This window comes from Schistocerca nitens, chromosome 2, assembly GCF_023898315.1.
Source record: "Schistocerca nitens isolate TAMUIC-IGC-003100 chromosome 2, iqSchNite1.1, whole genome shotgun sequence".
Classification (NCBI taxonomy): Eukaryota; Metazoa; Arthropoda; class Insecta; order Orthoptera; family Acrididae; genus Schistocerca; species Schistocerca nitens.
The window spans coordinates 703,046,171-703,070,284 of NC_064615.1; the positions used below are offsets into that span (position 1 = coordinate 703,046,171).

At 42.3% G+C, this 24,114-nt stretch overlaps 1 protein-coding gene across 3 annotated transcripts in view; it reads left to right on the plus strand.

The window, feature by feature from the left end:
• The window catches only part of LOC126234567 (G-protein coupled receptor 54), a 122,953-nt gene extending 99,093 nt beyond the window's left edge, over positions 1-23,860 (plus strand). For 2 of the 3 annotated variants that reach the window (XM_049943271.1, XM_049943272.1), the window contains exons 6-7: positions 6,690-6,866; positions 22,924-23,860. In XM_049943271.1, coding sequence (XP_049799228.1) covers positions 6,690-6,866; positions 22,924-23,259 — 513 coding nt within the window. In that variant the 3' untranslated portion in view covers positions 23,260-23,860. The remainder of the gene's footprint in view (positions 1-6,689; positions 6,867-22,923) is intronic. The other variant, XM_049943273.1, reaches the window with a different exon arrangement.
• The last annotated feature ends 254 nt before the right edge of the window (positions 23,861-24,114 follow it).

Below are 24,114 nucleotides of genomic sequence, written 5' to 3' on the forward strand. Positions count from 1 at the left end.
CATACGTGCCGGTATACATGCCAGAACAAATCAAAGAGGACAAGCCTCCTCCGCTGCCTCAGTCACCACCACCACCATATCTGGCTCATCCATATTGCTGGTACCACAAGGTTTTCAGCGAGGATGCTAAGGAGTGCAGGTTACCTTGCCAGCACCCAAACGCCAACCACAGGACCTAAAAGATGCCGAGTCCTGCGGGGAATCTCATGGGCGTCCTCATACATTGCACTCTGTCCACTCATCTGTCCTGCTGAGCGGTCGTTTGTACGTGAATTACATTTTGTCATGGCTCACTTGACACTCGCTCTGACGTGTCTACCATAGCTACAGTGAAGGCTTCCCCCATCTTTTCACCGATGAGGTCACTTCTGCGAGCTGTCAACGCATCAACATTACAAACCTCAGGCTCTGTCAAAGTTACGGTGCACCAGTCTCATTCCCTGTGTTCTCCGTGGACTTTCTACATTGCCGACATTGATGAACTAATTCTCGGTATGGATTTTTTGTCCCATTACAAACTCTCTCCGAACGTAGTTCAGGGCTCAGTGCTACACCATCCCACTAACACTCAGATAATGTGCTTCGGCACTTATGTTTCCCACTCTGCTTCTCTCATGACATGTGAGTTAGTATGCAAGTGCTCCACCCTCGCGGGCGACATTGTGACCTCTGTAACCAATCTACTGTCAGAATACAACTCAGTGGCACAACTCTGCTGGGACAATGACGAGCTGAAACAACGCATTGCACACACCTACAATGAGCTTGTTGTAGCTCGTAACTCACTGGTAAAACTGCAGTCCACAGTTCGCCACCTTATCAAGTTTCTCTGGGACACCACCTCAGACACTCATTAGGTTAGTTCAAACACATTAATCGTGTGTGACAATTCTTGTCCAGTAGACTCCGCACCTCCGATGCACTAGCCACGTTCAGTGCTTTGTGTTTCAAACAGTGCTTCTAATGAAAGCCGCGCGCAAGACATGACCACGGACACTGCGCAAGCAGGTGCCCTGTGTGTTGACAAACATTCCCCCTCTCTCATGTGCCAGCCACGTGACTCAGCAGCCATCGCTGTTCCATGCACGACGCCAACGCCGCTCTCGCCTGTGCCAGTTATAAAGTGCAAGGTTGGCAGCAGACACTCACCTAGTGCTCCGACTTGTTCTGCACTGAGTGCGCAGCCACCCTCTCCATACAAGCACATGCTGCACTCATGTACTAGGCATGTGACTTTTGGGCTGACCTTTCTCACTCATGCTAACGACTACGCCTCGTCGCGCCCTACTCGTCCAAAAACTTCGCGTCAGGACAATGATTAGTCTCATTTGCAGTTCTCAGTTTCTTCCGTCACTGACAGAATGATGCACAAGATAGTTACCACTGCTGGCCCTCCTATTAGGCACAAGGTTAGACACCTCAACCCTATTAAGTTGCGTGTGGCTCGGCAGCAGATTAACGAACTTTTGGAGGCAGGTATCCTGCAACCATCAGACAGCATCTGGTCTTCACCAATTCACCTCGCCCTCAAACACGATGTTTCTTTCCAAATGTGCAGTGATTACAGACGTCTAAATGCTCGTACTGTCATGGATAATTAACCCGTGCCTAACATACATGATTTCACTCATTTGTTATCGGGTGCTACAATCTTCAGTGTTATTGACTGTTAACGTGCCTACAACCAGATTCCCGTAGCGCCAGAAGACATGCCTAAAACAGCTATTATCACGCTGCTTGGTTTTTTCCAATACAACTTCTTGCCATTTGGCCTGAAAAACACAGCGCAAACATGTCAGCGATTCATTGACTCCATCTTACGACAGTTCGAGTTTTACTTTGCATATCTGGACGACGTACTCATTTTCAGCAAGTTGGCTGAGGAACTTAAAAATCATTTACCCATGGTCCTCCAGACCTCGAACTCCCATGGCATTGAGGTCAACAAATACAAATTGCAATTGTGCCAGTCTTCCATCACTTTCTTGGGTTACACCGTCTTCACTGATGGAATACAGCCTCCCAAATCTCGCGTGCAGGCCATCATGTCAATGCCACCCCCTGCTACTGACAAAGAACTACAATGTTTCCTGGGCACAATAAATTACTACTACCATCACCTGCCCTCTTCTGCCACCGTGCAGGCCCTGCTGACAGATTCACTGTCAGGTAAAGAGACTTCAGTACTCAAACTCGTTTGCTGGACTGCACCTATGCTGGAGGCCTTCAATGCACTAAAGACTTCTTTAGCTCATGCCGTGACACTTGTCCACCCCGACCCCTTGGCTGAGTTGTTCATCGCTGTGGACACCAGTGACATCGTGGTGGGAGTGGTACTACAGCAACACAAGGCAGACACGGTTTCCCCTCTTCATTTCTTCTCTAAAAAACTATCAACAGCTCAGAAGAAATACTCCGCTTTCGGTAGAGAACTCCTTGCGGTCTACGAGGCTGTCAAACACTTCTGCCCCGATGTGGAGGGTCACTCGTTCTTCATGCTCACAGATCACAAACCACTCGTAGATGCTTTCTGCAAACCCCCCGAGGACCCACCCTCTCGGCATTTCTGCCACTTTGATCTAGTCTCCCAATTCACAATTGACATTCGCTACATCAAAGGCATGGACAACATTGCCGCAGATTTTTTCTCGTGGATCAATACTATTTTGCACATCATAGACTTATCCAACCTGGCCACCCTACAAGCCTCCGATGAGGAATCTCAAGCTCTCCTCGTGGACCCTCAAGCATCCCTTGTGTGTACCAAAGCTAAATTCCCCAGAATTGTGGACAAGGTGTGGTGTGACTCTTCTACTGGTACCTTACGCCTGTTGCTCCCACCCCCTTGCGCCAGCAGGCCTTCAACACCCTATATAATCTCGCTCAGTCTGGCGTCCGCGCCACTACATGGCTCATCTCTGAGCATTTTCTTTGGAGAAATATAAGATGGGACTGTCAGACCTGGGCATGCAGCTGCGTCCCCTGTCAACATGATAAAATCGGCCGCCACACCACCCCACCACTGGGCAGGTTCGACATTCACCCATGACGATTTTGCCATTATTGTGTCATTGTGGTTTTCAGTCCTGAGACTGGTGTGATGCAGCTCTCCATGCTACTCTATCCTGTGCAAGCTTCTTCATCTCCCAGTACCTACTGCAGCCTACATCCTTCTGAATCTGCTTAGTGTATTCATCTCTTGGTCTCCCTCTACGATTTTTACCCGGTGATCCCTTGATGCCTCAGAACATGTCCTACCAACCGATCCCTTCTTCTGGTCAAATTATACCACAAACTCCTCTTCTCCCCAATTCTATTCAATACCTCCTCATTAGTTATGTGATCTACCCATCTAATCTTCAGCATTCTTCTGTAGCACCACATTTCGAAAGCTTCTATTCTCTTCTTATCTAAACTATTTATCGTCCATGGTTCACTTCCATACATGGCTACACTCCATACAAATACTTTCAGAAACAACTTCCTGACTCTTAAATCTATACTCGATCTTATCAAATTTCTGTTCTTCAGAAACACTTTCCTTGCTATTGCCGGTCTACATTTTATATCCTCTCTACTTCGACCATCATCAGTTATTTTGCTCCCCAAATAGCAAAACTCCTTTACTACTTTAAGTGTCTCATTTCCTAATCTAATTCCGTCAACATCACCCGACTTAATTCGACTACATTCCATTATCCTTGTTTTGCTTTTGTTGATGTTCATCTTATACCCTCCTTTCAAGACACTGTCCATTCTGTTCAACTTATTTCCAAGTCCTTTGCTGTCTCTAACAGAATTACAATGCCATCGGCGAACCTCAAAGTTTTTATTTCTTCTCCATGGATTTTAATACCGACTCCAAACTTTTCTTTTGTTTCCTGTACCGCTTGCTCAATATACAGATTGAATAGCATTGGGGAGAGGCCACAACCCTGTCTCACTCCCTTCCCAACCACTGCTTCCCTTTCATGTCCCTCAACTCTTATAACTGCCATCTGGTTTCTGTACAAATTGTAAATGCATGAAATTGTTCTTACAGCGGATGTATAATGTGTGAGTGTGATGAACTATATTGAGAAACTGAACATCCATTATGTACTTGCATGTTTATCTGTGAAAATGGTCCTTGTGGGTACATCAGCATAGAGTTCGAATAGAATCACTGGAACATTGCAAACCATTCAGATTAATCGAACATCTAAATATGCATAATGCTGGTATCACCAGGATCATGTACATGTCAATCTTATCAGTCCTCTTCCATCTTCGGAGGGTCACAGATACATTCTATCCACAATCGACCACATGTCCCACTGGGTAGAGGCAGTTCCTTCACCTAACATCACAGCTGACACTGTGGCCAAGGGGTTTCATCTACTCATGGACTGCTAGGTTGGGTTGTCCGACCATCATCACCACTGACCAGGATTGGCAGTTTGTCTACCCTGTTCAACACTGCATGTAACATCTGCAGCATAAAGAAAATTCATACCACAGCCTACTACCCACAAAGCAACTGGTTGGTAGATTGGTGGCACCACACTCTGAAAACGGCCCTCAGGTCCCACGATTGCCTCTGGTCCAAAGCCCTTCCATGGGTGCTGCTCGGCCTCCACTCAACTTTCAGGCCAAACTTACAGAGAACTATTTCAGAATTTGCTTTCAAGGAGAACCCCGTCCTACCAGGGGAACTCATTCAGCCTCAGGTACCTGAAGATTTCCCCCCTACCCAGATTTCGTAAGTCGCATGTGCACTCACTTCAAACATGCGCGCCTGCACCCATCTATCAGACACTCTCTGCCGGACACTTATGTGCCAGCTGCTCTCAACACTTGCTACCATTTGATGCTCAGAGACGATTCGGTCCGACAACCTCTGCAACCACTTACCTCAGCCCCTTTAAAGTCCTCTGGTGGGGTGATACAACTTTCGACACCATCGTCAAAGACTCTCCCCAAACTGTTTTGTTGCACCAACTCAAACCAGCATTTGTGGACCCTGACGCCTCCCCTGCTGTCTCAGTCAGTTTCTTCTAAGGACTCTCCCGCCAGTCTCTCTTCCGCCGTGGAGTCTGACAACATTTCTCCTTGGGCCACCATGCTGATTTTTTCACCCGTCGCCATTTGTGAGTTTCTCGGATATGTCAACCTCCATCCTGTGTGCGGGTTTCACTGCTACCTCTCCGACTATGGAGACACCCTCTCCCACAGTCACCCTGCTGTGCAATGTACTCCCACACTGCATGGACGACATTTTAATCGTAACTCTAGATGACCGAGTTCTCATTCTACTCACAGACACCGCGACCTTGCCATCCAACGACCAGCTAAACTTCAGTGTTGCACATAGCCTCCCCTCCCTCGTGAGTGTGACCCGATGAAAATCCGCACCTTCATCTCGGCGGACGGCTCAGTTAGCATCCAGGCTTGCCACACCTACACCCTGCCATCCGCCGTTCCGCCCAACTGCTCATGGGCCAACCACTGCATCGTTTGCCCTTGCTGGCTCAATGACTTTGAGGTGGACCTGCCTCCCATCGCTCCACCTCCGCACCCTGCCCGGTTGGGGTTGAGGTCCCAGTCATGCATCTACCATCTCGTATGATCACCAACAGTGTCAAAGCCCACACTGTCTCCAGCCAAGACTCACCTGTGGTACTCTGTTCTGGGGGTGGTGGGGGAGGGGGGGCCTATGTGGCGTTGATAGATCATATTGACCTTGAACAACATGATCTTTGACTGAAATCGGGGATTCGGGCCACCATGTAACTCTGTTATTCTGCATTTATGTCTCTTACTGTGTACATGTGTATTACTACTGTAGAAATATGTATTTATGTGCAGATATTTGTGGGACAGTTTGTTCAGTATACTTCTACATGCATCATTACCCCATAAGTGTAATAAGCTTGTGGATAATATAAATCTACCAGTCTATGAAGATATTGGTGACGCAAACACTAACTGACTATGCTGTATATAACTACCAACGAAAACATCAGAGGTCATTGTGGTAGATGTGTTCAATCTTACTAATGCATGGGCTCAAGAGTGGACTGGCAACAAAGTAATAATACATCAGATGTCACCAAAAAATCGCTAGGATTTGACTTGTCTTCCAAACCATAGCCATAAAAAAAATTAGAACTAAACATGGCAGCTGTGCCTTTTTTACTTTTCTGCATTTTTCTTTTTTTTTCCAAAAATGGAGTAAGCATCAATTCCAACTTGTGATTGTGAATATACGCTGCCCACCAGGTACAATGGAGAAGAGTATACCACAAGATTATGTGATAGTAGGCAGGAAGAATTCCTGCTGGCAACTCCATAGTTGACAGATTATATAAATACCCTAGATGTTTGTTTGTAAGGTTTTGCGTTATATATGTCATACTATACATTCTATGTCACTTTTTCTTTGCGTCAAAAAACCATCTGATGAATAGTGTTGGGGGGGGGGGGGGGAGGGGGGGAGTGGTGGCAGAATGCAGTGAGATTTTTGTGAGACTGTTCTCAGAAAAATGTTGGAAAGCTACCCAGGAAGAACAGTGGAATCTTATACCAATTCTTCCTCACTCTACTGCATTTGTTAAGCATGATCAGTTTTGATGTACTGTATGAACAAACAAGTTATTTGCATTGTAAAGTTTTTGAATGGAATAGTTAATATTTGTTCTCTTTTACAGCTTGATTACTATGAGAAAAAACTACAGAGAACACATCAAAAAGTATTTGTCAGCTACAAAACAAAAGTAGCTCGAACCATGTTCATTATTTTAGTAGTCTTTGTGATATGCAGAGGTCCTTACACTGCTCTTATATTTGAAAGATATGTTTGGCAAGCACTAAGTCAAATGAATCAAGTAAGTATGAATTTGAATGGTTTTTACAGGTTTTTAGTAGAAATAATACCAAGCTTCCAGATTTTTAGGAATAAAGTGCTGCTTTCATTATTATGTGATTAGTGGGAACCCTTAAAAACAATTAATGAATGTTAGACTATGGCACCATAGGTCTCAGGTTTAATCCCTGCTCAGTCCTGTGTTTTAATCTGTCACTTATCACTTCTTTCATCTGTAGCAATGTTAATATGAAAAATACTGATTTACCCAATGGCTCAGACTCCATATTAAACTGTAGGTCCTCGTATAACCAGTTGGAGGCAGACAAGGTTTACCACCTCTAATAGGACCATGCCTAGTAAAGTGCTGTGGACATCAAACTGATCTTTGTGTTGATGACAGCTTTACTTAAATTTAATGCTGTTATCGTTTTACGCATCTCAGCTTGAAGAGTAATGTTCAGTGTGTGAAATGTGTCGAAGATCAACATGGTTGGGGTGAGACAGCTACAAAATGCAGTTATGCTTCTAACATGGAAATTAAGTAGCACTTGTTTGTACTTGCCGTAGTGGCATGGAACAATAGTAAGTAGTCAGAATATAGTACACGGTATTCATCTATATCTGCATCAATATCTACATCTGTATCTACATTCATACAGTCTCACTTGTACATAATATGTATGAATGTGCATGTGAGGCTCTATAATAAATACCATACTAAAGAGTGCTTATCTGCGTTGATGCATTGCCACAAACAAGGATATCTGCAGTAAATGGTAGTAAAACACAAATTATCATTTTTGATGAAAGCCACTGTTAATGAAAAGCTGCAGCATTTGTGTCCACATTCTAGCCTTTGAGTATATGTAAGAGTAATATGAAGAAGGAATGAAGGATAATACCAGTTTGTAGGAATAGTAAGAAAGAAACAGTAACTAAAAACTCCAATCTAACTGCAGATAAATTATAGGTAATGTTACAAGCAATATGTGCCTTTACTGTTAACATTTATGTTTCACAAACTGTCAGCAGAAATATGGTGGAAGGTAACATAATAATAATAATAATAATAATAATAATAATAATAATAATAATAATAATAATAATTCCATGTTGCTCAGTAACCTGGTGCAAGTCTTTCAATTGGATGCCACTTTGGTGATTTGTGTGTCCCTAACCTATCCCAGTGATACTACTGGGTAAAGGGAATCATCAGTTTAATGTGGAATTCAAATCACTTTTCACTTCTGGTGAATCTTCACCTCACTGAGAGGAGAAGCGTAGATTAAAGGCAGACTGAACTATTTTGTGGTATGGGTGGGATTCGATATTGTGACCTTTTTGGTTTCCAGGCATGCACCTCATCACACACAGGCAAAACACTCGGAAGGTACATGATGCCAAATACTAACTATTTTCCCACCCCCTGTTCCATTCTGCAGTAGAAAAGAAGATTGTGTGTACACTTTCATTTGTGAACATACAGATAGGTGTATGAGGTAAAATATATTGTTCAACTTCTTCATGAAGACATTGATCCAACTGATTCTACTGCAGCTTCCTTGATCTGTATTCCAGTAGTTTATCAAGCAGCTCTATGACGCTCTCCTGCTTAATAAAACTTTTAAGAAACCATGAAGTTCCTTGAGGCTAATTATCCTTGGTAATGATCCCAGAACATTGAAAGTATTTGAGAATGTCTCAAGTGGACTTACATAAGTAATTTCTTTTGTAAGTGAACCATGCCTTAAGAAGATTTTGATGGTGGTCACCATCTGGAAATTGCTTCTGTTGCTATTATGTACACAAGGTTATTCCATCTAAGTTGATTGAATGTGCACCCATAATTATATTATCATTGTACCTTATTCTTCTTATGTGTGACACCTTCTGTTCTCAGATATTCTCACATTTATTTGTTATTAACATCCATTAAATAATATTTGCTGATCTCAAGCAATTGGCTGTCTTTTAACTGAACTTTTTAAAATTGTGTTATATATCTCTGTATATACTAATACCAGTGAACAATCCAACACCAAGGAGGACACCTGTGAATGAAATTAATTTTACACCACAGATTAGGTACATAAATATACAGAAATAATTATTAATATACAACTGTACTTGGTCTCTCATTTTTAGGACTGAATGTAGTAGAAACCGCCTTATGTTGCCATCAGTGCCTCTAAATATTGTGGTTTGGTGTCAGAGTCAGCTCAGAATGTTACTGAATAATCATCTATCCTTTGGTTTAGATGCAAGTCCGAAAAGTGTCATCAGTGATTACTGGAGGATTGTGACCAACTATCTCCCAGAATTATCTTATAGGTGATATTTGAGGCAAATTTACAGACCAGGAGGTACCAACTGTTCTTCAAAGATGACTTGTACATTCAACACCTTATGTAACCAGGCACTGTCCTGCTGATGTATTGCGACAGTAGTTGCCTGAAAGAAGTGTTTGGGTATTAAAAACTCCCTGGTGTAGCAGAATGCTATTCAAATTACCATTAATATGTTAGGGTCAAGCTCACATCTCTGCTTATAATATAAAAGGTTTCTTTGTTGACTATTTTAATTATGTAACAGATAAATTTTATCGTAATAAATGTTATGGAATGTACAGTACAGATGTAACTGCTTCGTAACTGAATGGCTTATTTCTAAAAGGTGTTAACTCACAAATGATAAATTATTCAGGAGGAAGAAAAATATTCCACAGTCTTGTTTAATAATAATTTAATGGCAAATTTCTTTCTTTTATGTAAAACAGTTCATTTTCTGAAACTTCCTGGCAGATTAAAACTGTGTGCCAACTGAGACTTGAAGCTGGGACCTCGGCCTTTCATGTGCAAGTGTTCTATAAATGAGTAAGCCAAGCATGACTCGTGACTCATGAACCATCCTCACAGGTTTACTTCCACCAATACCTGATCTCCTACTTTCATATTTCACAGAAGTTCTCCTGTGAAAGTTGTGAGACTAGCCCTCCTGGAAGAAAGGATATTGTGGAGATGTGGCTTAGCTATAGCCTGAAGGTTGTTTCCAGAACATATTTTTCACTCTGCACCAGAGTCTGCACTGATATGAAACTTCCTGATATATTAAAATTGTATACTGGACTGAGACTTAAACTTAGGACTTTTGCCTGTTGCCCGCATTGCCCACTTTCGTAACATCTAAGCTACAGTCAGATAAGAGTCCACTTTAATGGGGAAATAGTTGTAGATTCTGCAAAATCTGCCACTGTATGCTTTTTTTTTTGAGTCACCAGTCTTCTGAGGGGTTTGACATGACCATACGAGTTCCTATCCCAAGCTGACCTCAACTCAAAGTAGTACTTGCACCCTACAACCTCAATTATTTGTTACATCAAATGTTTTGTATCCCGCCTGGCAGGCGGCGCGTGGGTAGGAGCAGAAAAAGGTGCAAAATCTCTCGGTACTGCAGTGTGAATTTAAATCACCTTTACTTTAGCGACAAGAGTAATACATAACTTTGCCCTGAGGTGCGAAGCTGAAGCTGGCCGTCTAGTCTTGATCAAATGGGCAGAATCTCCAGTGGTGCTCGTAGAGCTGAACAGCGCCTGCTAGTGGGCACTGTCGTCGTTGTCTGTCGTAGTGCCAACTTAACTGGTGGCTACTTCGTGGCATCCTAGCTATCGATACCACATCCCTCCCCCCTGAAACGATGCACCGTCATTGAGTATGGCTTCTGACAGTGGGTGGAGGGACCCAGGGATGGCGCAGCTGAGGGGGCGGACAGTGGAACTGCCGGGGCATGCTGTCCACCCATGACCCTGAATTGCTCATGAGGGGGTGAGGAAAATACCCTGTGGAAAACCTGCCCAGGCTGCACACTGCCACTGGGTATGCTCAGATGAGGAGGCGGAGAAGCGACCTCCATTGGCGACGGCGATGGCGGCGGCATGATGGCAGCCTCAACGTCCATTGGTTGCAGCAGCGGCGAGAGGCGCCCGTCCAGTGCAGGTGACCAGACCGGCAGCAGCAACGACAGCAGGCACACCCACGGCGGAGGCGCGAGTGGCGGAGGTGCCGTTAATGTAGTCGTGGGCTGAGGTCGTGGAAGCTGCGAAGCCTCCAATTCTGCCGGAAAACAACCAGCGGCAGAAAACTGGGGACAGCACAAACGAATCTGGTTCCGGTGTCACTTGACAGTGCCGGAGAGACCAGAAATGGGAAATAAGGCGCGGTCAAGCTGGTGAAGAATGTGCCCCTCCTCCCAATGCTGCCTGCCAGAGAAAAGGTGATATAACACCAAATCATGCGGCGAAAGCCAGAACAAGGCGAAGAAGCGTGAGCGTGCAGTGGCGGATGCAATAGCTGCAGGTGCGACCGATGGGCACGGCCATGTAGAAATTCCGCTGGGGAATGGGTGCCATGCGGCTGAGAGCGATAGGAAGTAAGGAAAGTCCAGAGCATGCGCTTGCGAGAGTGCGTGGTGTGCAACTTGCTCATCTGCGACTTAAATGCACCCACAAAACGTTCAGCCTCACCATTTGACTGGGGGTGGAACGGGGCTGAGAATGCCATTAGCAGTACAGAACGGTTCAAACACGGAGGACACAAATTGGGGGCCGTTGTTGGAGACAATAACTTCAGGAAGGCCCTCAATGCAAAAAATAGACGTCAAAGCCTGAATAGTACTGGCAGACGTAGTAGAAGACATAGGTACAACATAAGGAAAATTGCTGTACGCATCAACAACTATCAACCAGCGGGTGTCCTAGAAAGGACCCGCAAAATCAATATGAATGCGCTGCCAAGGCGCAGTAGGAGTCGGCCACGCAAAGAAGCACTAGCAGGGAGCAGATTGATGCGCCGCGCAAAAGCAACAGTTAGTAAGCAAATTCTCAATTTGTTTATCAATGCCAACCCAATTGCAGTGACGACGTGCTAATTGCTTTGTCCACACTATACCCCAATGATCAGAGTGCAGCAATCTGAGGATTTCCGACTGCAACGAACGAGGTACAACCACTCGAGACTGATCATTGTCAGTTCGTAACAAGATAACACCGTGATGTACAGACAAGTTGTGACGTTGCGCAACATAACGCCATACAAGAGGATCTCGAATCTGCGTAGCAGATGGCGGCCGTTGAGTAGGAATATACTGCAAAAGAATCTTCAAAGAAGCATCGGCGGCTGTCATGGCAGCAATGCGACGAAAATCCACCTGAAAACCATCAGCTAATTCCTTATCCAGCATTGCCATGCTGGGCCGTAGGCCGAAACAAGATTTCGTGATTGTAGTTAGACAAAAACAAAGACCAACGTTGCAACTTTTGTGCAGTACAGGCCGGTACAGGCTTTGACAGGTGAAACAACGATGTCAAAGTCTTATGGTCGGTTACCAAGTAGAACTAGCAACCGTACAAAAAATCATGAAACTTAGTTACTACATAGACAATAGGTAAAGCTTCTTTCTCGATTTGAGAACAGTTTTGCTGGGCAGAACTGAGCAACTTGGATGCAGAAGCGATCGGACGATCGACAGAATTAATGCGGTGCGAGAGAACCGCTCCAATGCCGTGTTTATTTATTTATTTATTTATTTATTTATTATCATCCCAATGATCACATTTGTGATATAGGATTTGTCAGGGTACATTTTAACAACTATATAATATCTTTACAAAATTTGTATCTGTGCTGAATTCATATTAATCTATCTTATGTTTAATACAATATACAACTAAGTGTTTTTATAACATAATTTATTATGCACTGATGTAATTTCATTTGTCACATTAACTTAAACATATATTTTATACAGTTACGCAGAGATATTCACTTATGCTGTAATAGCATTTGTCAAGCATGTGGTTCTTTAGAACAGTTTTAAATTTATCCTCATTTTCCAGCTCTTTGATATGTTTTGGTAGTGCATTAAAAAGTTTGATGCCTTGATTACATACATGTTTCTGGCTTTGGGTCCTTGTTACCGCTTGTTTGTGGATATCTTTACACTGCCGTGTGTCATAATTATGGAAGTCTGTATTGGTTTTCATTTTGTCCTGATTTCTTTTGATCACCAACAGACATTTCAGAATGTATAATGATGGAATTGTTAAAATTTTCAATGCTTTAAAAAGGGGTCTACAATGTGTTTGAGGTGGGCTGTGGGTCATAATCCGAATAGCACGTTTTTGCAATTTGAAAATCTCATTTAGATGACAATTTGTTTTTCCCCAGAATACTATCCCATAGGATGCAATGGACTGAAAATAGCCAAAATATACTAATCTGGTACAGTCATTACTACAAACCCTTGAAATTATTCTAAGCACAAAACATGCTGAATTTAGTTTTAGTGCTAAGTTCACCACATGGTCCTTCCAATTAATCTTCTCATCAATGTGCATACCCAGGAATTTTGCACACTGTACTCTTTCAAGTTTTGAAGATGCATCAACAGCCAAAACAACAGGTTTGGAGGGATCGAAAGGAATCAAACAGCGATTGCTCAACAAAGCAGATTTGAGCTTGTGGAAAGCAGTGTCAAATTCCGAAGACCAAACAAAAGGAACGTTCTTATGCTGAAGGCGATGCAAAGGCGCTGCAGTCTGCACTATATTTGGTATAAACCGAATATAATATGTAATTTTTCCCAACACAGACTGAAGTTCTTTCAAGGTCCTGGGTGATGGCAAGTCTCTAATTGCACTGAGATGTGACGGCGAGGGGTGGACACTCTGTCCATTAATCATATGTCCTAAATACTGAATCTCTGTTTGAAAAAATTTGCACTTGTCTCTGTTACACTTTAGTCCTGCCTGCAAAAGTACAGTACATAAGGCACGCAAATTCTGTAAGTGTTCATCAGGGGTGCGACCTGATACAACTATATCATCCAGATAATTGGAACAACCAGGGAAGTGGCACACAACTGCTGCAAGTAAGACTGAAAAATAGCAGGAGCTGAAGCACAACCAAACGGAAGGTGGCGAAACTTGAACAATCCAAGGTGGGTGTGACTGTTCATCGAGTGGAATCTGAAGGTATGCCTCCCACAAGTCAATCATGGAAAATTTTCTTGCACCAAGCTTATCAATGTCTTCAGGACGCGGTAAGGGAAACGTAGCTACCACTGTCTGGGGATTTACTGTAGACTTAAAGTCAGCACAAATATGGAGATGACCATTTGGTTTCTTCACACACACTATAGGCGAAACCCATTGCGAAGCAGAAACAGGTTCAATGACACCAATGTCTTGCAAATACTTAAGTTCAGAAGCTACAGTGTCACGCAGTGTGTGCAGTATTGGGCGTGCGTGTCGGAAAATAGGCATGGCATTGTCTTTAACTACAACATGTGCTGCAAAGTCTGTGGCACAACCGAGGCCATAAAAAAAGAGTTCAGCAAAATCATCGCCTAGCGCGGCAACACTGTCTGCATGGTCACTAGTGCTGATGCAAAGTACATTGTCCTGATTCACGAGGCCAAAAAGCTCAAATGCATCCATGCCAAAAAAGTTCGTAGCATCACTAGAGCGGAGCACATGGAAAGAGACTGTACAGGTCATTGCACCATATGGGGCTTGCAAACTACACATGCCGACCACTGAGATTTCCTGTCCAATAAAGGCAGTCAGCATGGAATGCGAACGATGAAGTGGGGGTGAACCAAGCAAGTCATAAGTTTCAAATAACTTCCGGGAATTCAGCCAGGTAACACTTTCAGCGACCGCCGATATTTCGGCGGGAGAACACCCCGCCATTTTCAAGCCAAACTGCAACGGACAGGCGGCGTACATGCAAATTTAATACCTCAGTTCTCTGACAGAAGCAGGAAAGATAACACACACACACACACACACACTGAACACTAGTGCCACCAAAGATGACCAAAGTCAGAGCAATCGATAGTGAGACTATGAATTCGCAGGTGAGGCAGCATTGACTCTGTTCCTCTGTTTTTTGACAAGGGAGAGAGCCGGATTCCAAACAGAGTTTAAACAGAAACCTCCATCCCTGTTAACGAGGTTGCTCGCTAGTTATTTTACCTGCTGACAAGGGCAATGCCACCGTTGTTTTAAATAAACATGATTATGTGCAAAAGATGCAACGTTTACTATCTGATTCAGCATATCGCAGAATCGATGCTGACCCCACGAAAAGTGTTGAGAGAAAGACCAACAGCCTCCTGAAGAAAAGTGGTTTGTTGCAGGGCACAATCAAGAGGCTTAACACCTATAGTGCTGTTCCCCCTAGGTTATATGGCCTTCCAAAGGTTCACAAGGAAGGGGTTCCTTTCCGTCCTATAGTGAGTAACATCGGTGCTCCGACATATCGTGTATCCAAGCATCTTGCTTCTCTGTTGAGTCCACAAGTAGGATGGTGTGAACATCATATCAGGAACTCAGCTGATTTTTTACGTCGTTTGGAGGGACTGAGGCTGAATGACTCTGATATTTTAGTGAGTTTTGATGTGGTCTCTCTCTTCACTCATGTTCCTCTGTCTGATTCGTTGCGGTTAATTGAAGCCAGGTTTGGTGCTGATTTAACTAATCTCTTTAGGCATGTGTTGACATCCACTTACTTTTTATTTAATGACCAGTATTACGAGCAGACAGATGGAGTTGCGATGGGTAGTCCGTTGTCTCCTGTGATCGCAAATTTATTTATGGAAGACTTCGAGGAACGTGCATTGGAGTCGGCGCCTTTAAAACCCGCCTATTTCTTTAGATACGTTGACGATACCTTCATTGTTTGGCCTCACGGTAGGGAGAATTTGAATGTCTTTCTAGAACATCTGAACTCGATCCACCCGAACATTCGTTTTACGATGGAGGTGGAAGAGGATGGTTGCCTTCCCTTTCTCGATGTGTTGGTTAGGAGGAAGGATGATGGATCATTGGGACATGCAGTCTACAGGAAACGTACTCACACCGACTTGTACTTACAAGCTAATAGGTGTCACCATTCGGCTCAGCGTGAAGGGGTACTTCGTACCTTGGTACACAGGGCACATGTCGTTTCTGACGCTGAGACTTTGCCAGCTGAGCTGTCCCATCTTGAAGTTACATTTCGTCAAAATGGTTATAGTGATAGACAGATTGAACGTGCGTTGCACTATCGACCAACTGTACATCGGGTGATTGATGATAATTGCCGGCCGCAGTGGTCTAGCGGTTCTAGGTGCTCAGTCCGGAGCCACGCGACTGCTACAGTCGCAGGTTCGAATCCTGCCTCGGGCATGGATGTGTGTGATGTCCTTAGGTTAGTTAGGTTTAAGTAGTTCTAAGTTCTAGGGGACTGATGACCATAGATGTTAAGACCCATAGTGCTCAGAGCCATTTGAACCATTTATTTGATGATAATTCTGAGTCAACACCTAAATCTACTGCCTTTTTGCCTTACGTAGGAAACACGTCCAATAAGATCAGTCGTATTTTACAGAAATATGATGTGAAATGTGTTTTCCGACCTCCATCTAAAATTAGAGCACTTTTGAGTTCCGTTAAGGATGATCTTGGACTGCGTAAGGCGGGTGTATATCGTATTCCTTGTAGCTGCGGCATGGCATATATTGGTCAAACTATCAGGACCGTGGAGGACAGATGTACTGAGCATAAACGGCACACACGATTACAGCAGCCAAATAGATCTGCTATTGCCGAACATTGCTTGGATACTGGTCACCCCATGTTATATAATAACACTGAGATATTGGCATGCACGTCCAGCTATTGGGACAGTGTCATTAGAGAGGCAGTTGAGATTAAACTAGCGAGCAACCTCGTTAACAGGGATGGAGGTTTCTGTTTAAACTCTGTTTGGAATCCGGCTCTCTCCCTTGTCAAAAAACAGAGGAACAGAGTCAATGCTGCCTCACCTGCGAATTCATAGTCTCACTATCGATTGCTCTGACTTTGGTCATCTTTGGTGGCACTAGTGTTCAGTGTGTGTGTGTGTGTGTGTGTGTTATCTTTCCTACTTCTGTCGGAGAACCGAGGTATTAAATTTGCATGTATGCCGCCTGTCCGTTGCAGTTTGGCTTGAAAATGGCGGGGTGTTCTCTCGCCGAAATATCGGCGGTCGCTGAAAGTGTTACCTGGCTGAATTCCCGGAAGTTATTTGAAAGTTGTATACGCCAGGAGAAACTCAGGTCTCACAAGTCATATGTTGATTTGTTCAATAAAGAAACTGACACACTAGTGTGCAGCTGCAAGTGAACAGTACGTCCACAAATGTTCAAAGTAACAAAAAGTTTTCTTGCATCATGCTGAATGCGAGAGGAAGTGTCCGGCAAAACTTGATCCTCACGATGAGCTGTTGACGCACGTGAAACAGAAGGCTTTGAATAAATGGCATTAACATCCATAGGCTGATGTGAATCATGGTCACGGCAGTTTCCATTCTGGTGATGCCCACGCGAGTCACACGAATGGGAGACAAGTTTGGAATTAGAGTTTCTCTTATTACATACAGCTTGCACATGTCCTTTCTTATTACAAAAATAACACGGTGCTTGACGGGATGGGCGACTCTCCCGTGGGTGGGCCCGAAAGCAGTACAGACATGATTTCAGTTTCTTAGCAGGTGCCTGGTTTGAATCATGTTTACGTGCGCATGTGCAGCGCAGCATGGCTGGGGCCAGGAGGAAGGGCATGTGTTGTGCCGCGCTAACAGTACCCACACCTGGGGTCACGTCGAATGTGGAAGTAGCCATGTCTAATGTATCTTGTCTGTCTAAAAAGTCCACTACTTCCTGCAATGACAGGTTTTTAAATTTGAGGATTTGCTTGCCGATGTGGTGATCTGCCACATTCTGCACAATAGCATCTCTAATCATTATATCCGCACATGAGCGTCCACATGAGCAATTAAAGTCACAATCAGAAGTTAGTCCCTGAAGGTTCGCCAACCAAGATTTATTGGACTGAGTAGGGCCACGCCGGAGGTGAAAGAATCTGTAGCATGCAGCTACCACATTCACACCATCACGAAAGTGGGAGTGTAAAGCATCAATCACTTCGTCGTAAGTTTTAGTTTCTGGGTGGGTGGTGGGGAACAACTTGACGAGCACACGGTGCAACACAACACCCGCATTGGCAATGAAAAAGGCAAGCTGCTCTATTCCTGATATGTTGTATGCTGCGAAGTGTGCCTCGAGCTGGGCGATGTATTCTGGCCAGCGTTCAATGTCAGGATTGAAAGCATGAAATGGCGGTGCCATTGGCGGCGGCATCGGTGACGGCATCGGTACAGACAGTGGCATCGGAGGCGCCGAAGTAGCTCTAGTTTGTAGCGTGACCAGTCCATTTATGGCAGCAAGCAGCTGCGTCATTTGCTGAGCCTGAAACTGTACAAGATCAGACAGTGAAGCGGCTAGCATGAAAAGAAAGCAGTACCGAGCAAAACAGGAAATGAAAGGGGAAACCTCGTTGCCAGCTTTTGTAACCCGCCTGGAAGGTGGCGCATGGGTAGGAGCAGGAAAAGGTGAAAATCTCTCGGTACTGCAGTGTGAATTAAAAACACCTTTACTTTAGCAACAAGAGTAGTACATAACTTTGCCCTGAGGGGCGAAGCTGAAGCGAAGTGTCCCACCCGTCTGCTCTTGATTAAATGGACAGTGGTGCTCATAGAGCTGAACAGCACCTGCTAGAGGGCACTGTTGTCATTGTCTGTCATAGTACCAACTTAACTGGCAGCTACGCCATGGCATCCTAGCTATCAATACCACAAAATGTATTTGCATGTATAAATATGGAGAACAATCAGCTGTGTAACAGAATAATGACAATGAAAATTTGTGGAGGACTGGGACACAAACCTAGATTTCCCATGTATTGGGAGTGGCTTCCTCACCATTAGGCTATCTGAGCATGCATGACCAGACCCAAACTTTCATAACTTTCATATCTTATCAACTACGTGTGTCTACAACATGCACTTTTGCATCCATTACGTATATTCTTGTACAGGAGAGACATTTTAATTGAAAGTTGCTTGCCTGGTGTTGATGGATAAATATGATATTGCAATGTCTGTGTTGTTCAGAAATATGATGCAATATTCCTTTGTACATGCATGCATGCTGGATGTATTACAGTCTTTGTGCTCTTCCACACCTTTTACCCTTTACAGCTTCCTCTAGTGCCATGGAGATTATTCCCTGATCTCATAACATGTGCCATATCACCCTCTGACTTCTTCTTATGTCCTTTCTCTGCTGATTCTGTTCTCTGTTCCTGTTTTACCACTATCCATGATTCACTGACATACAATGCTGCGCATGATGCACATTCTCAGAAATTTCTTTCTCAAATTAAGGCATATGTTTGATACTAGTAAACTTCTCTTGGCCAGGAATGCCGTACTTGGTGTGCTAGTCTGCTTTTTATGTTCACTTGCTTTGTTTTGCTTACAAGGCAGCAGAATTCTTCAACTTTGTCGACATTGTGATCACCAGTTTTGATGTTAAGGTTCTTGTTATTCTCATTTCTGCTGCTTATCATTACTTTTGTCTTTTTCCACTTTATTCTGAACCTATATTCTGTCCTCATTAGACTTATTTCCATCCAACCTCTCCTGTAACTTTTCTTCACATTCACCGAGGACAGCAATGTCATCAGAGAAAGTTGTCATTGATATCCTCTCACCAGTCTGCTTCTTCAATGTATAGCTTGAACGGTAAGGGAAAAGGACTGCAATTTTAACACTCCATTCTTGGTCTTCCAATCTTATTGTTCCCTTTTTGTTCTTTACATATTGTATATTACCCATCTCTCCCTATATCATACTCCTATTTTTCTCACTGTTTCATACATCTTAAGGCATTTTATACAGATGAGTGCTTCTGCTAGCTCTGGATATCCAGTGAGCACATTTTGATTTTTCTCGAGCCTTGCCGCCATTATCAAGTGCAATGTCAGAACAGCCAATCTGGTGCCTTTACCTCTGCTAACCCATAACTGATCATCTAACAGATCCTTAGTTTTCTTTTCTATTTTTCTTTTCAGTAGCTTTGATGCTTGAACTGTTAAGCTGATTGTGTGATAGTTCTCAACGTATCTGTCTTTGCTCTCTTCAGAATTGTGTGGATGATATTTTTCCAAAGTCTGATAATATGTCACCAGTCTCAAACAATCTACACACCTGACTGAATAGTCGTTTGGTTGCCAGTTTCCCCAATGATTCTACAAATTCTGATGGAATATTGTGTATTACTTCTGCCTTAATTGATCTCAAGTCTTCCAGAGCCCTTTTAAATTCAGACTCTAGTACTGAATCCTTTATGTCTTCCACACTGACAGCAGTCATCTTCTTTCATGTTGTCAGACAATTCCTCCTTCTCACAGAGGCATTCACTGTACTCATTCCACTATTTTGTTCTCTCCTTCATGTTTAACAGTGGAATTCCCATTGCACTCTTAAAGTTACCACAATTGCTTCTAATTTCATTGAAGAGTGTGTAGATTTTTCTGTATGCTGACTCAGTCCTCCTTATAATCATTTCGTTTTTGATTTCTTCACATCTTTCCTGCAGCCATATCACCTTGAATCCCTGCACTTTCCATTTATTTAATTCTTTATATTGCTGTATCCCTGTCTCTCCCTGAACAATTTTATACTTCCCTCTAGTGTCAATTTTTCTGTTAGTCAAGGTTTCTTCGCAGTTACCATCCTTGTACCTTTGTTTGACCATCCAGCATCTGTGAGTGCCCTTTTTAGAGATGTCCACCACTCTGCAACTGAATGGAATTCTATGGTGTTTCTGACCATAGTATCCACATTCTTACTTAAGTCCAAATGTATCTTGTCATTCCTAAGTACTTCAGTATCTCAGTGCATTCCACACTGATTATTCTGGATGATTCTCTTAAACTTATGTCTACTCTGCATCATTACTAAACTGTGATCAGAGTCTATACATGCTCCTGGTTATGCCTTAGAATCTAGTATCTGATTTCAGATTTTCTGTTTGATCATCATGTAATCCATCTGGAACTTCCTGTGTCTCCAGGTCTTTTCCAAGTATACCTCCTCCTCCTTTGATTATCGAACAGAATATTCATTACTGCCATCTGAAATTTATTGGAGAATTCAATTAGTCTTCCTTCACTCTCATTCCTACTGCTCCTGTAACCATTTTTTCTATTCCTTCCCATACAATGGCATTCCAATCCCTCGTGGTTGTTAGATTTTCATATCCTTTTACACACTGAATTACTCATTCAGTATCCTCATATACTTTTGCTATCTCTTCATCTTCTGCTTGCAATATTGGCATGTATATGTGAACTGTTGTTGTCGGCATTGGTTTGCTGTCAAATGTGGTAACAACAACCCTATTACTGAACTATTCACAGTAGCTCATTCCCTGCCCTACTTTCCTATTCACAATGAATCCTACTCAAATTATACCATTTTCTGCTGCTGTTGATATTACTCTATATTCATCTGACAAGAAAGACTTACCTTCTTTTCATTTCACTTCACTGACCCACACTACATCTAGACTGAGCCTTTGCATTTCCCCTTCAGATTTTCTAGCTTTCCTACTATGTTCAAACTTCTGACATTCTGAGCTCAAACTTGCAGAATATTATCCTATTGTTGGTTATTCCATCGTTTTCTCATTGACTACTCCCCCTTGACAGTCCCTTCCTGGAGATCCAAATGGGGGACTAGTCTGGAATCTTTCACCAATGAAGGGATCATCATGATAATTTTTAAATTACAGGACACATGTCCTGTGGATACCCATTATCTTTCTTTAATGCAGTGGTTTCCATTGCTTTCTGTATTCTCATGTCCTTGATTGTTGCTGATTCTTCTACCTGTTAGTGGCATTTCCCACTCCAAGGGAAAGACAGTGAACCTCTGTCCACTACTCTGGACGCTTTGACAAGGCTACTGGCAGAGCAAGGGTGACTTCTTATGCTGCAAGTCTTCAGCTGCCATTACTGATGATTTTTTATTCAAAATTTAAGCAGTGGCAGGGTTTGGACCCTTGACCCAGGGCATTTTGATTATTAGTTAAATATGCTACACCTAGACCATGACCACAGACAGAACAGTAGCATTCTTAAAGTTGTATGAGTGCAGTTGCGACCTCCATATGCATCCTCAGTGTAATGGTATAGCAAAGAGCACACTCCATTAGCATCTTTCTTGTCTTGGCCCTTGCAATAACCACAAAACATACCTTCATTTGTTTCATGTTGTATATCCCAAAATTAAAAACATGTGGCATACTATAAAATAATCATTTTACTGTTTTTTCATCATTATTTGAAATTTAAAACTTTGAGCTGCTTGTCTTAATATTATCTGTGGAATAGTTAATAAAAGTTTACAACAAAAATCACCAATTATATCAGCATGATTCCAAGTCTATAACACATCATTTTCTAAAGTGTGACAACTATTGGAGTTGTTCCCCATTAGAAACAATTGCAGACTTAAATCTGCTCTCTACAAGTGGCAACACAAAGTAGTGCCCCTTTTTATTAATGAGGAATGCATCCATCTCTCAAGAAACCAGAACTGACAAAATCTGCACTTTCAATTTTTGAGGAGTTTGTTAACAAGAAGTTCAATTAAAATAAGCAGCAGATATAACTTTCATATTTTAAGTTCATAAGAGGAGTTTACACATGATAATCTTTGCTTGGGTGCTATCTTTGGTATCAGTTGTGTACTGGAAATGGACTTATAATTCAAAACCTAGATTGCACAGAAATGAAATTTAATGAACAAGGCATGAAAGTATTAAGGTAATCGATTAAAATCATTGCTGTATCTTCTGTTTTTATGTTAATCCCCATACAACAATATCTGTATCAGTTCATAACAGGTCTCTGTTGTTGTTTCATTTTCTATTCTAGTATTGTACATTGCCTTTAATTTTGTTATAGGGGAACAGAGATATTACTTCTATTACAGTATTCATTTGTTTCTCAGTAGAATGCACAGCTATTATCTTGCAATTTTTAGTTTTTATATATGCTTAATATGAATAACATACTTGACCTGGTGTGCTTGAAAAAAATATTTTGAGATCTGTTTTAAATGTTTGTGCATTACTGGTTCTTACAGGTGACAGAGAGTTTTCACGAGTTCTGGTTTGCAGCAAAATATTTTCTGTATGTCAATGCTGCTATCAATCCACTGATATACGGATTCACAAATGAAAGCTTCCGCCGGGCATTCCGCACTTTACCGGTGTCCAGATGGGTTTTTGGTAACAGTAATATCTTAATGTCTCCTTTACGGGAGGAAAAACAACGGCACTCCCCAACTCCAGCTCCCAAAGAAACTAAGCACAAAACAAAGAAGAAGAAAAGTAAGAAAGAAGAATATGAACAGCGGCAATGGTTTGTTGAACCAAAACGTTTACACTTAAGTACACTCACTACACAGTTATATATGTGACTTAGTCCATCGCTCAGTCACAATTATCAACCGTTTCTATTTTTTGTTTTCAGATAAGCAATTATGGAAAATCCAGAATATAAGATAATGTGTATAAAACAGCAAATTGCTATAGAGGAGATGCTGAGGTGCAGACACACATAAGGACAGGAAATTGCTTTAATTTCAAAAAGAAAAGACACACACACACATACACACACACACACACACACACACACACACACACATGGATCCAAAAGCTGAACATCCTTTTCTTCACTACTATCAGCTGTGCAGTATCTCCTCTGTTTTTAAGTAGCAATCTGTCCTATCATACATATAAAATATTTAAAAAAATTATGTATCATTGTCAGTAACAACCAGGTTGCTCTGGAAGAGACTGTCATTTGTCTCATATGTAATGAAAGAAAAGTGATGAAAGCTGTCAATACAATTGCTCTTCCATATGATATCTCAGTGTAATAATCATTATGAATGTTATTTGGAGATTTAACACAGAAAATGGAGTTCAGATACATACACCTGATATTTAATCTATCATGAAATTACTGTTTTGAGTAACTGATGTGGAACTATAAAGTAGAACTTCTGTTGCACCCACTTACACTACATGTTCAGAATCTAAATTGATAAATTCCCTTATCAAAGACACAAAACAGTCTTTCATTTTTTTTAAATGCTGGAATGTATTTGCAGATCAATTATTTGTCAAGTGTAAAAGGATACTGTTTTAATGTAATGCCATGTGTTTGTTGTCCAATACTGTTAGATATAGTGATGACACACAAACTAAACAATTCTTAATAAAGATGTAAGGTTATTTGCTATAAAATAAATAATTGAAACATTTCATTC